This window comes from Vigna angularis, chromosome 7 (genome assembly GCF_016808095.1).
Source record: "Vigna angularis cultivar LongXiaoDou No.4 chromosome 7, ASM1680809v1, whole genome shotgun sequence".
NCBI classification, from domain to species: Eukaryota; Viridiplantae; Streptophyta; class Magnoliopsida; order Fabales; family Fabaceae; genus Vigna; species Vigna angularis.
In genome coordinates, this window is record NC_068976.1 from 33,924,260 (window position 1) to 33,948,380 (window position 24,121).

At 31.6% G+C, this 24,121-nt stretch overlaps 2 protein-coding genes across 2 annotated transcripts; both read right to left on the bottom strand.

Moving 5' to 3' along the window:
- Positions 1–389: 389 nt before the first annotated feature.
- Positions 390–1,129, bottom strand: LOC128197900 (cytochrome P450 714B3-like). The gene is made up of 3 exons (XM_052880750.1): positions 889–1,129; positions 547–773; positions 390–458 (listed from the first exon to the last, which is right to left on the bottom strand). The coding sequence occupies exons 1-3, from the start codon at positions 1,127–1,129 to the stop codon at positions 390–392; spliced, it is 537 nt and encodes a 178-aa protein (XP_052736710.1).
- Positions 1,130–7,203: 6,074 nt separating this feature from the next.
- On the bottom strand, positions 7,204–8,751 carry LOC108337761 (uncharacterized protein At5g65660). Its single transcript, XM_017574349.2, has 2 exons — positions 8,318–8,751; positions 7,204–7,834 (listed from the first exon to the last, which is right to left on the bottom strand). The coding sequence occupies exons 1-2, from the start codon at positions 8,549–8,551 to the stop codon at positions 7,673–7,675; spliced, it is 396 nt and encodes a 131-aa protein (XP_017429838.1). The 5' UTR covers positions 8,552–8,751; the 3' UTR covers positions 7,204–7,672.
- Between the last annotated feature and the right edge of the window lie 15,370 nt (positions 8,752–24,121).

Consider the following 24,121-nt stretch of genomic DNA (forward strand, 5'->3'; position numbering starts at 1 on the left):
TGACATCATTGAAGTTGAAGAAGTTGTCCGATTACAAGATGTAGAAGCTGGTCTTGAATAAGTGGACCCCAACAATATTTCATCATTTCAAGGGCAAATGGATGAAGATACAATTGAATCAGAAGAATACAATGAAGAGGGAGAAGGTGAAGATGACAACGGAGATGAATTTCAAAGTTCTAGCAATGAATAGAGTTAGGGCGTGTTCTTCATTTATTTTTGCTGCATTTATAATGTTGTCCAGTTTAGAAATGTAGGATTCCAATGTAGGATTCAATTGTATTTTCTTGAAGTTCATTTTGACCAAATATTTTTGTCAATCCCATCGATTATTTTCACTCTTGTTCCCCAATATAGCATCTATTTCTTTGTAGCATCTATTTCTTTGTTCATTCTATTCTTTTACTCCACGAGTTTACCACAGATACAGCAGACTCACTGACTATATTCATCATTCCCTTTGGGAGCACATAAAATAAAGTTAATGCAAGTTAGGATATTAATGAAATCAAGTATAATAGCAGGCAAAATGAAAACCTTATATACCTTAACCTTGTCCATGTATAGTTCTGGAGCTAGAATATTTCTTTGATGGACCCATTTTGCCCCATTTGAAGATAAAATGCCTTGACCCAACAAAGGCTCTAGGTTTTTCAGCTGATATGCAGACTTCCCCAAGTCCAAGGATGTGCATACAGTGAAGTCTCTCACCATATCTGGTTGGTTCACGCACATTATTTGAATGGTTCCAAGAGAAAATGTGAACACTTGACCTGTTTACAAAAGTTCTGCATTATATATATGTACTTGTGATCTAACTACTAACACAATATATACTGATAGTAGGTAGAAATTATCATGTATATTAAGAGAATGAAAGACATATACCATATTCGTTTCTCCATTTCTCAAAGAGTGGAAGGAGAGGAGCAGCACAGTCGTAAGAGGAAGGGACTTTTGAAGAAGAAGGAGAAGGAGGCTTTGAAGCGGCAAAGTGAGCTTCCATTAACTCCAAAATATTTCCAAGCAGAATAGTTGGTGGTGGGCCACTGATATGTTGCTTTTTTAGCTTTGAACGTAGCCTCTTTCCAACTGTAGTTAGTCTTAACACATCAAATTTCCATAGCATTATATTGGGTGTGTCTTACAATTTATTTTTTGATTTGTTCGACAAAGAAGAGTCTTGTCTAAGAAAGTCTTGATTATATTTTTTAAAGTTCTACAACCTAACATATCAATACAGTGAATTACACAAAAGTTGATTGAATCCTGTTTTCTGGCATGTAATTTATATTATTACCATTGCAACATATTTTTTCTTGTTGATTGAATCATGTTTACACTCTTAATTCCATCATTGCACGTACAGGAATATGGCATCAGGTGGTTCTGGCCCTCCTCTTCCACCTTCTGGAAAATCTGATAAGGGGAAGGGGAAGAAATCTTATGTAGTCAAGTTGATTACGCGTTTCAATAATGAAATTGGTTCAAGCAGTCAACCAACTACCCCTACCTCTACCTCCACTGGTAGATCTGTTCCATCTCCATTACAAGTTCCTGGCTTCACTCCCACTCCACATACATCTACACCTACCTCTCTTTCATCTCCATTACAAGGGCCTAGCTTGACACCCACTCCATCCTAAGTGCCTACTAATCAAATGGCATCACTCTCTCCCAATGTTGGTTCTAACCTATCAACTCCCACAAATATTGCACCATCACCTGGTACAGTGGATGCAGATCCACATTCCAGTTCACCCGATAATGACGAATAAGAATGTTCCAATAGTCGTCCAATGATTACACCCGTTGGAGGAGGGTAATAGAAAAATTTAACTCAATTAATATATATACACAGTTCATTGTTGTATTATTCTAATGTTTGAGTTTAATTTTGGTTTAGGTTTTATCCTACAAGAACTGCATCGAAGGCAATCACAGCCACCATCAAGCAATAGTTTGATGAGCCATGGCTAACATGGGGACAAATCCCTAAGGATACTAGAGATGTTTTCTTTGACCGTTTTAAGGTACACACTTTTACAAATTAAGATACAAAGCAACATGATGTTGATTTATAATGTTTGTGTTTCTGTCTTTGTAGTACACAATGGAAAATATTTGTTATACCTTCATTCTCTCCTTTACTCCCATTCTTCTTCATTCTCACTAACCATCATACACCAAACTAGTTATTCCTTAGACCACATGTATATGTTATAAAGATTTCAACACTTTTATTATTATTCAAACCTATTCTTTCTAATATAACAGAGAAAGGTTTCATGGAAGCCTGAAGATGAGGAAAAGGTAAAAAAAAAATTTCACACCAAGGAATCTCATAGGCTCTCAGAGATGTATAAAAAATCTAGAACTCTAGGAAAAAAACCTGATTGGCTGGGGGAGGATACTTGGAATGGTCTTCTGGAAAAGTGGAACATGCCACTTTATAGACAAAAGTGTGAAATAGCTAAGAAGAATCGAACATCTGAAAAGGGTGGTTGTTTGCACACTAGAGGATCTATTAGCGTGCATGAGCATGCTATTCGTTTGGTATGTAACTTGTACATTTTATTTCTTAAATTTGTAATCATAAACTTTACAAATGTTTATTAACAAATCATTTTGTTTGCAGTCACAAGAGCTTGGTCGGTCTGTGCATGTTGATGAGATATTTCAGCAAACACATATTCGTCAATCAATAGGGGAATTTGTCGACGAAAGGTCTAAGTGGACCCATGTAAGTTTCTGCTAACTCTATCACATTATACATTATCGATTTTTAAACCTTAGGTTTACTTATTATATTTATTCATTTAACAGCAACAATTTCAAGCAAAATTTGCTGAAATAAGATCTGAGACTGCATCTGTTGGTGCCTCAGCATGTAGTCCTCTAGACCCTACGGAGGAGGAAAGATTGAGAAACCGATGTTGGTTAGAGGCTGTTGGTGGAAAATACAAGGGACGTGTATATGGCATTGGAAATGTCAGTTCCCAAGATGACTGTGTAGATAGTTACATCCAACAAACACATGCATCTTCTTCTACTCAACAACAAAATTCAGAAGAAATTGTTAACCTTAAATTGCAGTTACAACAATATGGTCAGTAGCTTGAAAAGTTTCAAGGCTTTCTTGGCGTCCTCCTGCCATTCCTTTCGCCTTCAGCAGCCACAGCTGCACAAGACTTTTTAAACTTCCAAAATTCTGAAGTTCAAAATCAAGCACCCAATGATGTCCAACCAAAACAGCAACCTCCAGAACAGCAACCTCCAGAACAGCAATCACCAAACCACCAACCACAAGATGGAAATAATTATATGCAATATTAGGCATTTTATACAACTAATTTCCATTACTGCTGAACTTATTTAGAACTAGAACCAGTTTATGAACTTACCTAATGTTTAATATTGCAATTATTTTGATGTAAACAATATTTATGTATTCATGTACAATGTTTCCTTTGTGGATTATATGTCAATGTGCAATGTATAATGTCCATGTTTGCTTATATGAATTTTGAATGTTCAATTATAATGTCCAGGTCTGCTTGTATGAAATGAAATGGACATGTTCAGGGGAACTACTATGTGGAAGGACTTTTTTAGCTGTTCTAAAACAATTATATATGGATTATATACAGATATATCCGTATATAAGTTATATACGGACATATCCGTATATAAATTATATACAGATTTATCCGTATATAATTATAGCTACGATAGAATTATCTACGGATTTTTGCCCGTATATAATCCGTATATAACCAAGCTTTATATACGGATTTTTGGCCTTATATACGGATTTTGGCTGTATGTAATTCAACTTTTTCTTGTAGTGTTTATAGTTGTAATAGTAAATATAGAAAATAAAAGTAGAAAAGATTTTTTAAATCAAAAGGGCTATTTTAGTTTCTATCAAATTGTTTTACTCAATCTACTTTTTCTTTTCTTCACCGATCTCTATCAATCGATTTTTTCCTTTACCTTTTAGCTTTCAAATATATTCTTCACGTATTTCTCTCTTATTTTTTTTCAAGCTATGAGATCTTTCACCGTCTAATGATTTTTGAAAAAAAAACATGTTTGACTACATTGTTGTATTATTAGGTTAATTAGTATCAATATTGGTTTCATAAATTAGTATCAATACATGATATCTGAACAAAAAAAAAACTCTTCTACTACCTCGGTTCTACTCCAAACCGAGGCATATGACCCCATCTACTGCCTTAGTTCACGAGCAACCGAGCAAAAAAAAATTAAAAAAAGGAACACCCTCTACTGCCTTGGTTGCCCTTGAACCGAGGTAAAAACATACACCTTTTTGTCTCGGTTCTGAACCAAGGCAAAAAGTGGTAGACTTTTTGCCTTGTCTGTATATACCTTCGTTGCAGAACCGGTGCGGACAAAAATAACCGTTGTCGTTTCCCTTCACTACACTAGTGAGAAGAGAACAAGACCCTAATGTTGGAAATTATATATTAGTCGGCAACGTGATAATGGAGAAAAACCTTTGAGAAAGTAAAGCTAAGATGGTCACTTGGATGGAAATAAATGATAATTGCATGGAGAGAGAAAAGAACTATTATGAACAGAACAAAAAGAAAAGACAAACAATAGTGAAATTATTATGTGAACTAAGAATATAAACATATTTAACACTTTATGCTATAGTTCATGTATCAAGAATTGTTTCCATTATTCGACAATAATCTTTTAAGAAATTGTAATCATTTTATCTTTTCTATTTATTGTATTATATGATAGTTTGATTAGTTATAACTCGAACAGTTAATTATAATTCGAATAGTTAACTATCAACTTGACAAATAGGTCATCCACCTACTCTGTGAACAAGCTATTGAGCTTGGATGATCATCAAACAGACTGGACAACCATGCACCAGATAGGATGGTTAACCACCAGCTCGACGAATAGGTTATTGAACTCGAACGATTACTAAACAAATAAAATGACCATGCATCATAATAGATAGACAATCACCGATCTGTTGAGCAAGCCATTAAGCCCAGACGATTACCAAACAAACCGTTCAGTATTAGACCAATCAAACTGAATAGTTTTAAGGAAGATCAATCATAAAACCAATTAACTTAAAATTAAAGTATGATACTCCGGTTTGGACCATAGTTGAATCAACTTTAATTAAAAGCTCACCACAAAACTATTAAATAAATGTTTGAGACAAGGAGATAGGTTATAGACATTAATTATAACATTTATTGTTATTTATCTAAGTATAACTAACTTTGACATTAAAGTATAAGTACCATCTAGTTGGTTTCGACGCACAAGAAACCCTCTCAACAGAAAAACTTGGATCTTGAACAAACACATTAGAGACCAAACAATTGAACTTGAGCCATCCAAAACACTTATAATAATAATTATATATAGTAATCATCATTCGTAAATATCTATTTTCAACGAGTTTGAATATATAACTATTGTTATTTACACTTCCATAAACAATTGAAGTTGTAAAATTCACCTACTTTTACAAATCAATAACTACATTCGTTATATAACTGACATTTTCAAAGCTTACCAAACATGTAAAATAGACCATTTCGACACATGTTTAATTACATAACAGAAACTAATTTAGGCAAACCTAAATCATGTTTTCGTAAAAGTTTGATTTTAGGCAAAAATAAAAAATAAAGTATGCAAACATAAAATTAAAAATAGTCAAGCATACAATGAAAATGAATTATTTTCTAAAACGAGTTCCGAATATTCCAAACAATGAATTCAATCATGAAAGAGTTTGGGCAACCAGATAACGTGTAACTCTTTCAATTAAGTAACTCTTTTTCAAAAGCAGCTTTTGTAAAGCAATTATGTATTTAATTTCTTGAAAAAATTTATAAAATTAGGAGTGAAGCAAAAGCTCATTGTTTTGAAGTACAATGTAATGATGGAAAAAGGGAATTGAAAATAGGCAGTGCCTTCTAGTTTTGGTACCTTTGCTAAGATTTGTAAGGACCAACTTTTCCATGGTGTCATAATCTTTACTCCTTCAATCTCACCAACTCAGAGCAAATAAAAGGGCTTTTGATAGCCATATTTAATCACATAATGGGTGAAAGTCTAAAGATTTCATTATAAGTTTATAATGTGAGAATTTATTCTATAAAATTTACTATAAAACTAAAATTTATAATTGTATATGATTTTTATAGTCATTTTTATTCACACACTTTGTTCTTCTTTATTTGATTTTTCATGCTTCCGTACCCCTCTTGAACTTTTAAATTTAAATGTGTTCAAATGCACGGACTATGGATTATGTATTATATTTTTTACTATTATGGATTTTCTGGGCTATATATTTTTCTTGAAAAATAAATTGAATTTCATTTTTAATAAAGTTAACCATAGTATACAAGTCATGTTAAAATGTATCCAAAAGTGGAAATTGCAAGGCCACGTACCAAAACTATAGAAGTCTTCGTAAAGATCATGCTACTTTGACACTAGAATTCTTTTTTATATCGCTATTTTTCATTCTCTTTCCCTTTAGTCTTTTATAAATACAAAAAATAATTTGTAAAAAGACAATCTTATCTTTATAAAAGTTGTCAAATAATTTTTTTCTATTTGTAATTAGTGATTCTATTAATATAATGTAATTTAGGCTTGAATTATAACTTGGAGAATGATTTAGTACATTGCAATCTAGCTAAAGTTTATTTTTTAAAAGCTACATATATAAAAATGACTTGCCATGGAGTGCTTTTGACTACTTTTTAAGTAACTTGAAATTCAAATGTGATTTGGGTATTTCATAATTCATGATATTATTGGATATACTCCTCTCAAAAGTAAGTGATGCTTTCAAGAAAAGAAGAGAAAAAAGTGTTGTAAGTTAATAAATTATATCTTTCTTTCTCTCTCTGTATATAAATTATATATATAGAGAGAGAGATTTAATTCCCCATTCTATTAAAGGTCCTATAGTAATTTACTCTACGATAACTTTAGTTATTTCATTTTAAATATTATTTCCTTATAATTGTTGCAATTATAATTTTACATCTCCATTTTATGACTATCAACCATACATTCCATAGCACCAAGCTCTAATAAGTTCTTTTGTTTTTTTAAGATGGATGCTATAAGTTAAAAGGAGACAATTTAAATGAATTTCAGTGAAAAACATTAAAATAATTAGAAACTCATAAAAACACATATTATACTTCCAATAAACTCCAAATTCAAAACTTTAGTTTGAACTTGAAAAGAGTAGGAAAAAAAAAAGCATCCTTCAATCAGCTTTTTTTTGTTAAAGAAAAAGAGACAGGTTGATGATTCATCCCTTTTCTTCCCATTCTGACAAAAAAAAAAATCAAATGGGTTTGAGACTCTTTATCTTACAGCACCTTCAGTCTTCATGGTGTATCAGTATCACCTCACTCAGCACAAAGTTATCAAATAATTTCATGGCACCTTCTTGCATGCTTGTTCCAACATCTCACTCCTCACAAAGCTATATCAAAGAGTTTTAGCCTGTGTGAGAAGTTCCAACATATATTTATATATATATATATATATATTCTTATTTATATATATATATATATATATTCCACCTAAATTGTTCAAGGCTTTGTCTTGAAAGTTGAAACCAGAAACTGTATCAGTTGCCACTGCAAAATTCAGTGGATGGTTCCTTCTGCACATGGATTGTGATCCTTTCATCTCTTGGAGGTTGACAAGGGCATGCTGTGGCAATGAATTTTGGAACAGCATCCCCTGGCATCAGCACAGGCAAACTCTCTGCATAATTCTGCTTCATCATCTGCATATACCATTAAATTCACTGTTATAAAACTTATTCTTCACAACTATACAACTTCTGCATAAATTTAAGAATTCAACTGGAATACTCAGCAGTATAAAAGGAATTTTTACATTGTTATCTAACTGCAATTTGTCCTCTGTGATCAATTTATCAAATTTAATGATATATTGTAGGTAGACAACAATGTAAAAATTCCTTATACTGCTGAATTTACAGTGTACTCATGAAAATAAACTAGAAGTTTAATGTTTTAGAAAAGATTTGTTAAACAAATCCTTAGAATAAGGAGGATATGTAAGTGGTTCTTAAAATATTAGAAATCATGGTAGATGGTTGTTTGAGTAGTTAAAAAGTTAAATCCTCTTCAAACTTGTGTCTTAAAAGTAGTAAAACTTCTGAGTAAATTGATGAATTTTGTGTATTTGAGCACTAGTTATATATGATTAGCTTATAAGAGTTAGGAAGAGTGATGATTATTACCACAACAGGAAAAGCTGGTTTGTGGAAGGGGGAAGCTAACTCTGATTGCATTTGAGTCTGTTGCAAAGATTGAGTATTGATGATCCCATGAGAGTGAAGGAAAGATTGAAGCTTAGTCCAATGCAAGCAGCAGCAGAAAAAACCACAAATGAAGAGTAAACAGACAAAGAGAAGGGCTAATCCGAGAGGAAATCCAATTGAGACACGAGTTGCAGCAGTGTCCTGAAGCTCCATTTTTGCAGTCTAGTATAGTGTTGGTGTCTCTCTTCTCATGTAGAATGTGAATGAGTGAAAAAGAAGAGAATGTTTAGGTTAAATAAGAAAAGAAGTGAAGTGAAGCAACTTTGCTTTAGGTTAGGTAGTTGATGGTGGTGGGGTGTAGTTGTTAGTGGGAGAACTGTGGAGAGTGACATGTTTATTATTGAGCTTCATGTGAGTGCTCACACTTTTCATTCTACACTTCTGTTTATGGAAAGAGATAGAAATTCTCGTGTTCTTGGTGTGTGTTTGTGTTCAAGAATTTCTTCAACTATATATCATTTTAGTTTGGTGAAATTCATTTTGAATGAAATGAGTTGAAATGAGAGTGACTTGAGAAGTTTTCAAATGCCTTGATATCAAAAATAGTGAGCAGTGAATCACTTTGTTTCAAGTTTTTTACTTCTAATCTTGAATTTTCGTGAAGTCATGTTCTGGAGTTTTTCAGGGACCATGCTATGTATGAAGAATGGCACGAATTTTAGACTGCATGGTCCACTTTTTCCTAAAAGGTACCTTTCACCAAATTGTGATGGACAAAGCAAAAACCTCTATAAGGAAAGTCTAGTTTTCGAAATCACCATATGCCTTATTTCCTAAATTTGAGTGTTGAGGTGTCTCTCCGTGAGAGAAGTCACACTTATTACAGAAGCTTGAAGTTGAAAAAAAAAAAAAAAAACAAGTGAAGTTTTCTTTAAGAATTTTTTTAATCCAAAAGAATCAATATTCTTAAATTCTAATGTAAATTATCATTCACCATGCTTGAATAAACTAGTATAGATTTGTTTTATTTTTCCACTGCATTAGTAGTTTGGAGTTTGAATTCTGAATCAAATATCCTATATGAAGAACACTTAATTTTGTAAATCCAATAATCCTTGATTAGGAGTTGTAAGGAAAGAAAATTTAAATATACCTTTCTTTTCTTCAATTCTCCGAGATAAATATTTTATAGATATAATTATAATAAAAGTTTTGAGCTTTAAAACGAACAATGACTTATAACTTATAAAAAATGATTATAGCAATAGTATTTTTTTCAAATATAAGATCCAAATAGATATAAATATATATTTAAATGAAAAAAAGTATTATAAAAAGAAAATTTCAAACAATTTCGAAAGATCATCACGTCTCTTAAACTTAAAACCAAACATGTTAATAATAGTCACATGTTTAGTTAATTAAATTATATATAGTTTAATCTTTTCTTGAAAGTTTTAGATTTGTTGAAGTTAAGTGATTTATCATTATTATTATTATTATTATTATTATTATTATTATAATTACTTTTATTAAATTACTCTATATTACTTAGGAATATGTGTTGGTTTGCATCAAGGAAGACCATGGTGTTTCCTTACTATGGGCAAATTATGAAGCATACTTTTAAATATCATTTCAAACCTCCTTTTGTATGAAGGGGAGGTACCTTAATGTATTGGACTAGCTTGCCTTAATGTTGAAGATTCTAGAATAATGGGGCCCACAAGGATCAAGGGGGACCAAGACATTAACACAAATCAGTGTGCCTCGGAAATGGGCTACCCATGGTCAAAAAATATATCCAAAATCCACTTCTTAAAAGAAAAGCAAAAAAGTTAGGATTGATGTTGGCTTGTACCTTTTATTATGGGACATTGTTGTTTATTATTTTATTATCTTATTCTTATAAGTATGCAGAGAAATGTTGTGCTTTTTTTTTCTTTTACAAATTCTATCTTAAATATTAGTTTTTCTTACATTAAACCCACTTAAAAACTCTCTCAACTATCAAGTTAAAATGTAAAATTCAATTTACTTACTTCTCTTGAAAGCTCTTAAACTTTGTGTGGGTGTCTTTTTTTAACAAAAATGAGTGCACTTTATGCTGTGATTATTTTGTTTAAAAACTAGGTATTTTGAGAGTAAATTTTTGTTGCAAAAGATTTGTTTGTCTTTAATTTTTCATAACCTAATTTTTTAACAAAGTTGTCACACTTCATATGAAGCAATGTCATATTCAACTCAATCTATATTATTCAGGTGTCTTATATATATCTGATATTTCAATGCCACTAGTTGGTGACCAAAATATATATAATGTACAAATGTTTGGTTTGTGAAAACTGATATGCCGAAGAACTTATTTGGGAATGGCCCAATGAGCTATCAGAAGTAATATATATATATATATATATATATATATATATATATATATATATATATATATATATATATATATATATATATATATATGTATATATCACTCACATACTAGTCTTGCAAAATTATATCATATATAAAAATTAGAAAAATTTCTTAAACAATGTTAAAGAATTAGAATTTATGAATGTGATTATTAAAAAAAAAGGCAGAGGAATAGTTGAAGCAAAATTGTTAGTTCTAAATACAACCTTTCCAGAATGTAATTTTAGAAATGATTTCTCTTTGCAATAATATTTTTCATTTATTTTTTTTTCCTTTTGTCTGGTCTTCTTTATATTCTTTTTAACCCTAATGAAAAATGGGTTGTCAATTAGGTCACAAATTTATTGGATTTATACTAATTTAATTAAGAAAATAAAATAGAGTTATTTTCTTATAAACTATCAGTCCATTATGTTACTTAAAAGAATCAACTGTTGTATTAAAATATTTAGAGAGATAGATAGATAAAAGCTTTGAGTATCTCGGGTGAGAAAAATAAAAAGTCAAAATAAAAACAAAAAATGAAGAAAGAAAACCTGTGTATATGTGTAAATATGTGCAAAGAAGATAGTTTAGAAAAAAAGTTTTATACTATACATCTTATATATTTGGTTTCCATTATTGTTTAGCTAGGTACCATTGGTATATTTTATTGTTATCCATCTTGTTGATAAAGAGAATACTCTTCGATTAATGCGTGAATATTATAAGAGAATTGTGTTATATTCAATTAATTATTATTAGTGGAAATGTTTATTGGACCTTTAGCTTTTCCTTTCATGTTATGGTTTTTTTCATGTTAAATTTTTTTAGTGTTTTTTGGTTTATTTTTTTTCATCTCATTGTTTTACATATTATTTATATAGAGAATAACTAATTTGAGTTTTACTTCCACTTGTTATTTTTTTTATTTTACATTTCCAACAACTGACATTAGAGCTTCAGTTAAGACTTTGGTTTGTGTTTGTTTTGTATTCTGAAAATGATAAATAATGGTTGTGTTGGAATAATAATTAATATGGATTTACAAATTATTCAATATGGAAACGTCGCAGGAAAGATTTGTTATTTTATAAGGACTTTTATGATCCTATTTAGGAATAAGATTTGTTATTTTATAAGGAATTTTATGATTCTATTTAGGAACAAGGTTTTAAACTAGCATATAAATTTGAGGGAGATCGGAAGAAAAAAAACAAGAAGACTTTTGACATATTAGGCAATTGATAAATCAATTTGTTTATCATCACGTAGGTGACACTCTACCTTACATTTTATGGAAAAGATTAAGCGAGTGGTTTGAGTCTAAAAATTTCTCAAACAATGAATTCCTTATTACGAAGCTAGTAAACTCGTAATATAAGTATGATCCCTTAATGGCTTAATATGCAAGTAGTTTTCAGAATATGGTTAATCAATTTCTCACTATGGAGATTGCATTAGATGATGAGCTACTAGCATTATTGTTACCTAACTCATTACCAAACAATTGAGAGACATTAGCAGTATCTTTGAGAAACTTTATCCTTAATTTGAAATTGACATTTGATATGGATAGCCTCTTAAATGAAGAAATTAGGAAGAAGGGTAACAATAAGGTTATTTTATCAAATAAAAAATGAAACTTTAGTTATGAAGTTAATATATAGGAAGAAATTATATAGAAATTCTCATAGACTTAATAATTGTAGGAAGTTCAAGGGGAAGTCAAAGCCAAAGAAAGATATCACATGTTTCTATTGTAAGAAATCGAGGCATGTGATTAAAGAGTGTAAGATCCTTAAGCAAGAGAGATTAAGGGATAAAGGAAATAATAACAGCATAAGAGAATATAAACATAAAATCACTATTACAATTGTATATTATGGCAAAGTTGTCACGACTATGTCAATCTCACTAGCCATGAGTATAAATGGTTTATTGATTCATTTGTCTCATTTCATGTTACACCACACCATGATTATTTCATATTTTACACTATTGGAGATTTTGGGCTTGTGAAGATGGGAGACCAAAGGGTAAGCAAAGATTGTTAGCATTAGAGAAATTTGGTTAGAGACTAATACCATTAACAACATGTTATACACATCCATAATTTTCACATCTCAACACAGGTACTTGATGACTGAAGCGAGAAGGGTCTTGCTACACTTGTTAGACAAAGATTTCTTTATTTTAGAGTTACATTTCATGAAACTTGTTATGATTTGTCTATTGGTAAGTAACATAGAATTTCTTTTTGCTTTTATCCTTCACATAGAAGACTACATATCTTTGCTTTAGCTCGCATTGTGTTTGCACTATGGATGTTAACTCAATTAGTAGTTGTTCTTATTTTTTTTTATCACTTTTATTGATAACCATTCTAGAAAGGTTTGGGATTTTGTTTTGAAATCCAAAGACTAGGTACTTAATGTATTCTATGCAAGTGTTGAAATAAAAATAGCCAGATTGTTGAAATATGTTAAAGTAGATAGTGATAGTGAATATAAAGGTCCTTTTGAGCATTAGTTCAAGGAGCATGACATCAAACTTGAAAAGAAAACTCCAAAGACACCTTAGCACAACGAGAATGCAAAGAGAATGAATTAAATCATTAATTATAGGATTAAATGCATGCTCTCAAGAAAAATGGCCTAAAGTTTTATAGGGTGAGACATTGAGAATTGTAGTGCACTTGACTAACCTCTCTTCTTTTATTCCTCTTGATGGTGATGTCTCTTAGAGGGTGTAGAAGGGGAAAGATGTTTCATGTAGTCATTTGAGGGTGTTTAGTATAAAGCATCTATTCACATCCCTAAAGATTAAAGATCAAAGCCTGATGGGAAGTCTAAATAGCATATTTTCCTTGGTTATGGTCATGATGATTTTGGTTACAAACTTCATGATCTGGTTAATAAGAAAATTGCTAGAATCTAAGATGTTATTTTTCTTGAGGATCAAACCATTGAAGATATTGGCTAGAAAGATAAGCCAAAACTTTTTACTCATTGGTGCATTGATGATGAGCCAGAACCTCCTGCCAAAGTTGTTGATCATGGAAGAGATGTGAATGTAAATTTGGAGAAGGAAACTGATATGCTTAAGGCTCAAGTTGTTAAGACAAGATCGTTTATAAGACAGGACCGTCTAACACCTTCATGTTTTGAATTCTAACAAACAACAATAAACAAAATGAGTATTTGACAAAGTATTATCCTTGTGAAAATAATATCGTTGAATGAAAGGAATCTTATGAAACAAGAGTTATGGCATCTGAATAAACAGAAAATATTTAGTAAACGCGCTAGGACCAAACGATCATATTCACAGTAAACACTCTATTTCTAAATGATGATTTATTGTGAAAGGGTCACTACATTAAACGATATTTGGTAAAAGTATTAATATGCTACATGATATTTTTTCTAAACACGCTCTTATTATACCTTACTAGACAATGCAATAATGTGCTACATGATGTTTTTTCGTAAACGCAGTAAAGTTATGTATAATGCCTCAAAAACAATGTGTTGAATAACACTTTCCTAAACACGCTCTTGTACTAAACAAAGATCCCAAAATTATGCGATGTTAGTAAAAGCCTTTTAAAGGCTAAATGAAACCTTTATACTAAACGATGTTTTCATCCAATGATGAAACCTTTATGAATTAATACTTGGTATCTTTTCAAAAATGCTTAAATGATATCTTTTAAAAGTGTTTTGAACAAGCAATACAAAGCATTAAATGCACAACTTTTCAAACAACAAAAGTAATAAGAAAAAGGACATATCTGCTAGCATACATCTCTACTCTACTCTATGAGATGCCTATTGCATGTATCCACCTACTACATCATGAACAAGTTAGAAGTGGACGTTAGAAACAAAGAAGACATTCATGGAATGTTCTCTCCATCAAAAGTTGTGTTGAAGATTTCCTACAACCTCTTTGGTTAAAGTACTGCAAAAAGCATGTATGCTCTAACACGTTGACTTCAACCTATGGTTGCTACCTAAAAGGCTACAAAGATATGAAGATTGAAGACAAGCATTGTCTAATGGATATTTTCCCATCAAGCTTATAAATAAAAGATCCCTTGGAAATAAGATCAAGAAGGATAAGCACGCGAATAATGAAAAGATCATCTAGAAAGCAATACTCAAACTTGTGCAAGAACAAAAGAAAATCTCTAAAAATACACTCCCAAGCTTTATAGAGTCATAAGATTACATATGTAAGAAGAGAGAAAATCCTACAAGGTCTATTAGATTGATTTGTATTGTAAACACATCCTCTCTATGAGAGTTATCATCAAACACTTGGTAGTTAGCTCAATTTAGTTAAATGCCTATTAAACAGTTGTCTAGGGCAAATCAGAAGTGGGTAAACTCATACTAGTCAACCTAACAAGTGTTACCGAGATTTACTAGGGTAACCAAGAGTAGTTTAGAATACTTGAACTTGTTACCGTAATATGTGTTACCAAGATTGACTAGGGGAACCAAGATTGTTTTAGAATACTTGAACTAGTCAGTGTAAAATATGTTAGCAGGATTGACTAGGGTTGTCAAGAGTAGTGTCTAATAGTTAATTCTAGTCAGTGTAAAAGGTGTTACCAGGATTGACTAGTGTAACCATGAGTGGTGTTAATACTTAGTTGTAATATTGCTGAGATTATAGTGGAACTCTCTAAAAAGGTCTCAGAAGAGAACTGGACATAGCTCAGTTGAGTGAACCAATATAAACTAATTGTGTGTTTATTATTTTATCTTTACAAAACACTTCATTTATAAACATTGTAGTTGCTTATGAAATTAATCATTGATAAACGCTCTTATAATCAAACGTTATTTTCCTTAAGAGCTTTCTTTCTTAAATGCTGCAATAGTTTTTCTAAACGCTTGAAAAACACTTTTTCTCTTAACATTGTGGTTTAAAAAATGGCTTATAAATCAAGCGTCTAACAACTTGTGCAGATCATCTAACCATCACCAAGGGTTTTAAATGTTGATTTGCGAAAAAAAATTTCCATAACACTATTCAACCCCTTCTTCTAGTGTTTTCCTTTAATTTTAGTTGGTATTAAAGCTAACCTCGCGAAGTTAGTTCTTAACAAGACTCGAGGATAGGATCCTTAGGCATGGAAAATGAAGGCAACGCTTTTAGTTGTCCTCCTATATTCAAAGGGGAAAAGTTTGATTATTGGAAATAAAGAATGATTGTGTTCTTTGAATCTTGTACACGTTGACATGTGGGACGTAGTCGAGAGTGGAAACTATATACCTCTTGATAAAAAGGGAGTGCTGTAAGACTCTAGAACCTCAAGAATTTACCAAGTTGTAAAAAGTTCAAGTTATAATGTAAAATGGAATGTTGTCAGGTTTGACATGGTTTACTATTTTAATTATAACTTTTTGTAGAAAATATCAATTGAGTTGATTTATGTTTTATTGGAAACTAGACTCAAAGAGCTTCAATTTGACTACTCATACGCACATTTTGGACTTCGGGAAGGGGTCTAACCGAGCTGGGGAAAACGTGACAGTTTTGTTGTCCAGGGGCTAGCGTCCAACCTTAATTTTAGGTTTATTTTTACAAGTTGCGACTTTTTGGAGTGGGTAGGTTGTGTTCTGCACTAGGAGAACATTTTGGGACCCTTTGGAGACTTTCCTACCATGTTTTAGGGCTGGAAAATGGTTTAGGATGGTCCATTGGTTGTTTATTATTGCTAAGTGCCAAGTGCATGGGTCCTTAGTTGTCTAAGGCATCTTCTTTTAATTCCAAATCAGATTTGGAGTTTTGGGGGAGAGTAGAGAGGTCCTTGGTGGGAGGTGAACGAAATCCTAAGTGTCCTAAGTGTGGAGGCTGACTTGGTCTAGCAAGGAGGAGAGGAGTTGCTCTCTTTGAAGAAGAGTTTAAGGTGTTTTAGTCTTCATGAGGTAAGGGGAGCTAACTCAACTTAATTTCAAGAATTTTGTGGTTAGAAGTATGGTTCCAATTGCTTGATTTTGATGTAGGGGAGCTAATCCTTTCTTGTTATGATCATGAATATGAATATGAATATGTTAAAAATTTGGTAATGGTAGTTATTTATTGATTTGTGTAAAATTTGGTTTTCATGATTATAATTTCTTATTTTCGAGTTACTGTGGTGAAAACTTTCTATTAATTGTTTTCACCGTTGGATTTAGCTAAAATTTTAATATGTGAATCCTAAGACATATTACTAAACGTTGACCGTTCGGATTTGAAAATAGAAGTCTGTACTTGGAGAAATAAATCCTGTAAGTTTGAGTAAATTAGTTACCCCTGTAGTTCTGTTACTAAGTTGTCTCGGTAAAATATAGATTCTGACCTATTTGACCGTTAGATCAATCTCCAAATTTGATATAGGATCCCTAAGACATATTAATACACTTTGACCGATCGGATTTGTAATTGAAGGTCTATGCTTAGAGAAAGAAATTTCGAAAGTTTGAAATATTTGATGAACACTGTAATTCTGTTCTTACGTTATAATGGTAACAATTTCATATATATTCCATTTACCGTTAGATTGCGCCCAAACTTTAGTATGTAGTTTATAAGACATATTAGGTGATCTTGACCGTTTTGATTTGGAATTAGATGTATGTGCTTAGAGGAATTCATTCTGCATTTTGAGTTTAACCGAGAACCACTTAAATTTTCTGTCTCTGAGTTACCTCGGTAAAACCTCCATATCTACTTAGTTAGCCGTTGGATTACCCTGAAAGTTTAATATGTTGTTTCTAAAAGATAGTGTCATACTTTGACCGTTCAGATTTTAAATCGGAGATACAGATTTATAGATATTAGTTTCGTATTTTCTCAAGGATCTCAATACTGCTTAATTTATGTTTTTGGATCATTTATACAAAAATTATGATTTCCGCCTCATTAACCGTTGGATTGGACTGAAAATTTTACCGTATGAGTTAAACATGTTGGTTATTAGTTTGATTGGTTCAGATCTTTAACTAATGATATGAGTGAAGAATAATCTTTTCACGAAATTGTAAATTTATTTGTATTGGGTAAAAACTTGGATAACTATATTCTTAAATTGTATGTGTAGTTGTATTTTGGAGATTGGAGGATGAGTAATATAATATATTCTATATTATAAAATTTAATTATATTGAACATTCTGAGTTGTAATAATTACTTGAGTTAAATCATGAATTGTAAATAAGTTGATGGTAAATTTGGATGAGTAGTATAGGCATTATTGCCATAATTGTAAATCTGAATTTTTATTTATTTTCCTACGACTTTGGTAAGTCGAGAGGGGAAAGGTTTGAAGCCGGACACTACTTTGGTAAGTAGGTGGGAAAATGAGAGGTGAATTTAATATAAACCGTACTACTTTGGTAAGTAGGCTGAATATTACCTTGTTGTGCTACTTTGGTAAGTAGACAATATCACCTTATTTGTGCTACTTTGTTAAGTAGACAATATCACCTCCTTGTACTACTTTGGTAAGTAGACAATATTACCATGTTGTACTACTTTGGTAAGTAGACGATATCACCTTATTGTGCTACTTTGGTAAGTAGACAATATCACTTTGTTGTACTACTTTGGTAAGTAGATAATAAAAATCACCTTGTTAGATTACTTTGGTAAGTAATCAGTATATCATGGTTATACTACTTTGGTAAGTAGACAAAAGGATTGTTGACTGTTGTGCTTTGGTAAGTAGGCAGATTAATAATATGTTGTATTAACTCTAGTAAATCGACTGATGATTTTGACTGGAGAAATATTATAAAGTATCAGTGTAATAGTTGTTTTTTTTTAGTATGTTTGAGATGCATGTATTGGACTGATTGCCACACTTGTGATGTTAGTAAGATTGTGGATGATGTATATTTCTTGAATCGGTTAGCTCACCCTATTGTTTGTGTTTGTGTATGTGAATGCAATAATCGTATAATGTGTGATATTATACGGGAGCAGAAACTATTTCAGATGAATTAGCAGATGGTTCTGGACTTGCTTAGAAGATGAGAGATCTATGGGGAGAAAAAAAAAGAGACATGGGGAATTTCTAAATAAATATGTTTTGAAATTTCAAACTGTGTGGAATTTTAAATTTCAGAAGTTTATGAACTGTGTGAAACTTTATTTTAGAAGACTTGTGTTGTAATAAAGCACTTAATATTTTGTTGGTGTTGAAAATTGTTAAAGAAAAGTTATATATGTATTTTTGTGGAAAATAAATTGTAACGCCTAAATCGGGGTGTTACAAGTGCCACTTTCAAAAAGCAAATAGATTGATGAACAAAAACACAAGTACTTACTAAACTCTAAGGCTCGTAACTCGCTAATGTGTACTCTCTTTGAATAGGAATATAGAAAATTTCACACCTACAAAGGAGCAAAGGAAATGTGGACACCCTGGTTGTAACATATGAAGGATCACATGAGGTCAAAAGAAATAAGCTCAGTCTATTGACCAGACAATATGAGTTATTCACCATGTCGGAAATGAGAACATTCAAATCATGTTCTATAAATTTCAAACAATCCTCAATTAAATCAAATCGTTAGGAAAGCCCTATGACAACTTTGATCGCAATGAAAAAATCTTGTGCAGTCTTCCTAGAAAGTGGAGACTGTAGGTTACTACCCTCATAACATCTAAAAATCTCAATGGTATGAGCCTAGAGGAGTTGGTTAGAATTCTCAAGATGCACAAGCTTGAACTCCAACAAGATGGACCAATAAAAAAAGAAAAGATCATTGCTCTTAAGGCCACCAAAAGAGCACCTACAAAAGCCCTCGAACGGATGAATCCTCATAAGAGTCTGATGATGAAGAAGACTCTATGGACAAAAATGAGGAAGAGGAACTTTCGTTCATCTCAAGAAAGCTTCACTCAATGTAGAGAAGAAAGAAGGGCACATTGTTCAAGGGTAGACGCATAGGGTCTAGCTAAAGAAACAATAAAAACGAATGGAAGAAACCATAGTATGTTATGAGCGCAATAAACCTGAACACTCCAAGTCTGAATGTCCTGATCTAAAAAAAGAAAAAATAAAAAACTAATCCTCCTAGGCATGCCAAGAAGAAAGTGCTTATGAGCACTAGGAAGACTTGGATATCTCTAAAGAAGAAGAAGAATCAAATTTGTGCCTCATGGCAAGAAGCGTTGAATACTTTCATATTCTTTCAAATTGTCTAAAACATACAAATAATTGCAACAAAAAAGAAGTTATCAAAAGAAAATAGTATTTTGAAAAAGGAAATAACATGATCCGAGGATGATGTGAAATCTTTCCAGCAAAATGTTAGCAATCTCGAAAGGAAGCTATCTGATATAAAAGGAAAAAAAAGAAAACTCTTTCGAAAAATAAGAAGCTTCTAGAAGACACAACTGTGGCTGAAGATGCTAAATACATCGACTCTCTTAAACATGAAAATGACACTTTAGCTAAAGTGTTAAACAAAACATTCAAGACGAACAATTGTCAAAGACTTCTACTCAACGATACTAAGCATTCCTTTGATAAAACAGGTTTAGAATTTAATAGAAATATTGAAAATTGTGTTATTAAAACCAAGAATATTCAATTTGTTAAGTCTTCTAAGATTGAATCAACGTTTGGAAAGAAGAAGGTGCTCGTAACTAACAATCAAGGACCCAACAAGTTGCAACGTCATGATTTCGTGAGAGGCTTTCAAAAAGTATCATTCAACGATACAATCTTTTGTAGTGCTTTCATGAAAGGCAAACAGGTTAGAGACTCTTTTAAAAGAAAAAATGTTATTTCAACTGGAAGACCTCTCGAGTTGCTTCATATAGATTTATTTGGACAAACAAGAACAACATCTGTGAGTGGTAAACGCTATGGACTTGTAGTAGTTGATGACTTTTTAAGATAAACATGAGTTTATTCTTAACCCACAAGGATGAGGCATTTGAAGCCTTTTATAAACTTTGTAAAAGAATAGAAAATGAAAAGAGTTCTAAAATTATCTCTATTTGAAGTGGTCATGAAGGAGAATTTGAAAATGAACATTTTCAAAACTTTTGTGAAAATCTGACATAAAACACACCTTTTCAACTCCAAGGACTCTACAACAAAATGAGGTCGTTGAAAGGAAAAATAAATCATTACAAGAAATGCCCAGAACCATGTTAAATGATTTCAACTCTCCTAAACACTTTTAGGCAGAAGTAGTTAACATTGCATTCTACCTTTAGAACAGAGTTTATATTAGGCCAATAATCAATAAAACCCATATAAATTGTGAAAGAAAAAAAGGCCCATCATTGCATATTTTCATCCCTTTGGATGTCAATTCTTCATACTAAACACTAAAGAGAGTTTGGAGAAATTTGATTCCAAGAGTGATGAAGGAATTAAGCTTAGCTCTTCAGAAATTTCAAAAGTTTTTAGACTTTATGACTATAGATTCTTAAGGGTAGAGGAAGCCATCCATGTCATATTTAACCATGAGTCTAACCTTAACAAGTCAGAGCTAGACAATACGTCTTCAAAATTGTAGATAGATGACATAGTGTCTAAGGAGACAAACACATACATACCATCTAAGGCATTCGACGATCCAAATGAACATCAAAGGCAGAGACTACTCGACGATATGCCTAAAGAAAGAAGAGAACCTAATGGCCTACATCTTGTGATGGTTAAAGATCATCCATTAGAGGGAATTATAGGGAACATCAATGAGCATGTCAGAACAAGATCTTACCATAGACAAACACCAGCTGCTCTTATCTCCCAAATTGAGCCATCCAAAGTTAACGAGGCTTTAGAAGATTAATCGTGGGTAGATGCAATGAGGGAAGATCTTGGATAATTCCATAAGAATGATGTGTGGAAGCTTACGGAACTTCCCCAAGAGAAATACGTGCTTAGGCCAAATGGGTTTATCACAACAAGTTAGACGAAGATGGGAAGGTGATACAAAATAAGGCAAGATTGGTTGCAAAAGATTATTCACAACAAGATGGTATTGATTACATTGAAACTTACACTCTAGTACCAAGTGTCGTATCGACAACACAACAACGATAGCGAGGTGTGGAGCATTGATGGCGGCCAAGCAATGACGATGACCTTTGAGTTCAGAGACGAAGTGAGTCGAACAGTGGACAGTACCATTGGTTCGTAGAGGAAGGAAGAAGAAAATTGTGAAGTTGTAACCTTTGTTTCTTTTGCAAATATAGCCCTAGGAAGACATATGACATCGATTATTCATAAAATTGATGCCTACAGGCTTTTAATAAAACAAAATTATAAATTTCAGCTGCAATTTTGAATTTTGGTTAACCTTTTGGTCTCGGTTATATACAGAGCTATAGCAGAAAGTAAATATTGTATTAGTTGTTCAAATAACATAGACAATATGTCCTTTTCAGAAAAATAAATAAAAAATAAGTGACAATTTTGAAATTTTGATCAACATTTTGGCTTCAATTGTCTAGGTAACCACAGTAGAAAATAGATATAGTAGTGATTGTTCAAATAATCGAAGTCATTGCGGGGATTTTGAAAAATTTTAAAAATTGTGATGCACATTTCGGCCTTGGTTCTTTATCAACCGATGCTAAAAGGTATCCACAACTTCGGTTATTTTGGAATTGAAGCCATATGTGCTTTTCAAATAAATAAAAAGATAAATAACTTTATTTTTGAAAAAAATTAAAAAATTTGGTAGACTTTTAGGCCTCGTTCTCGATTAACCGATGTTAAAAGTGATATATATTTCAGTTATATTGTAATAGAGACCTATAAAATTTACAAAAATTTTAAAAATGTCACCATGTCATTATATGTTTCGATTTTTTCAAAATCAAAACATATTATGCGAGTTATACGCCAAATCTGTAGTAGTTGTTATCAATGAGAAGCATTGATGCTTTGCAGAGATTTTGATGATGATGATGCACTTGAAGCCTTGAAAAATTATTTACATACATTGTTAAAGCATTTTTTTATAGAAAACCTTGTGTTAGGCTTTTGCTTTCACTTGTACATCATAAGAATACTTGTAAATTGCTTTTTAGTATAGCTATGGTACGAAAATAATAGATTACCATGAAGGATAATCAATTATCATGTGTAAAACGAGAAAACACATCAAATCGACAATAATCGATTATCTATAAGGATAATCGATTATCACCGAAAGTTATGATTGTTCAGGGTTCGACAATAATCAATTATCACTAATGATAATCGATTATCAACATTTCAAAAACCATATAATGGCAAAAAATAATTGATTATCACTGATAGTTGGGAGATGTCTTTTCAATTTCTGACCCAGCTCAAACCTTGGACTATAAATAATGTTCTCCATAATTATTAGAGAGTAACTTTTTACTTAAGATTATTAGAGTTGTGTGTCCAAGGAAAACTTTGTGCATTTGTGAAAATAGAGCTTGCGTACTTGGTGTTTGTAGGAGGAAGTGCTCTTTCTTAATGTGTCTAAGCGGTAGAGTATACCTACAAAGCAGAGTCAAGTTGTTCATTCTTTTGTGCGTCAAAAGGATGTGTCTTTCATCTCTTATCTGTTAAGAGAGGTGGTTTCTAATCTCAATCCTTATTTCTCTATTGTAAATTGTTACTTGTTTTAGTGGAAAGGTTAATGCCTCTTTTGGAGAGATTAACTGGACATAGGGACTTTTTGATCTGAACGAGTATAAAAATTACTTGTGTGAATTTTCTCTATCATTTCTTCTCTTTAATTTATTTTGTTCATAGAAAATTTTTAGAAGAAAAACAAAATTTTAATAGAACCAATTCACCCGTCCCTTTTAGTTTTGTGTTTGATTACATGTTCTTAAACATTTCGTTGTGCGATACCAATTCTAACAACAGTGAATTTTACATTTTGCATAAATGGACAAATCTTTAAATAAAGGAAGCCTTAACTCTCCCAACTTTTTTTATATATAAATTATAATTTTTTTTTAATTTTATTATATTTTAAATATTTGACATCCGAACAACTTTTAAAATTATATACAAAAGTTTTAAAACCTATAAAATATTTGTTGAAAATCCAATATTATCTATACATGTATTATAATTTAATTATATGGTTTAATATCTCGATAGGTCCATATTTTCGTCCAGAATCTCAAATAGATCTCTTTCTTTCTCGGCGTCTCAATTGGGTCCTTGTTTTTGTAAAGAAAGGAACCTATTTGAGATTCTGAACGAAAATAAGGACCTACCGAAACATTAAACCTAATTATATTTTCAATCAACACGAATCTCACTTTTAAAACTGAAATACATTTTTAATTTTTAAAATTCAAAACTTAAATCTAGTAATCAACCCAACAAAACTCAGTTACGACTTTACTAT

Coding starts and splice junctions, on each gene's coding strand:
- LOC128197900 (XM_052880750.1), bottom strand. CDS start 1,129: ATGCTATGGAAATTTGATGTGTTAAGACTAACTACAGTTGGAAAGAGG. Junction 774..888: donor GAAATGGAGAAACGAATATG/GTATATGTCTTT, acceptor TTTTGTAAACAG/GTCAAGTGTTCACATTTTCT. Junction 459..546: donor TATACATGGACAAGGTTAAG/GTATATAAGGTT, acceptor GTGCTCCCAAAG/GGAATGATGAATATAGTCAG.
- LOC108337761 (XM_017574349.2), bottom strand. CDS start 8,551: ATGGAGCTTCAGGACACTGCTGCAACTCGTGTCTCAATTGGATTTCCT. Junction 7,835..8,317: donor AACCAGCTTTTCCTGTTGTG/GTAATAATCATC, acceptor TGGTATATGCAG/ATGATGAAGCAGAATTATGC.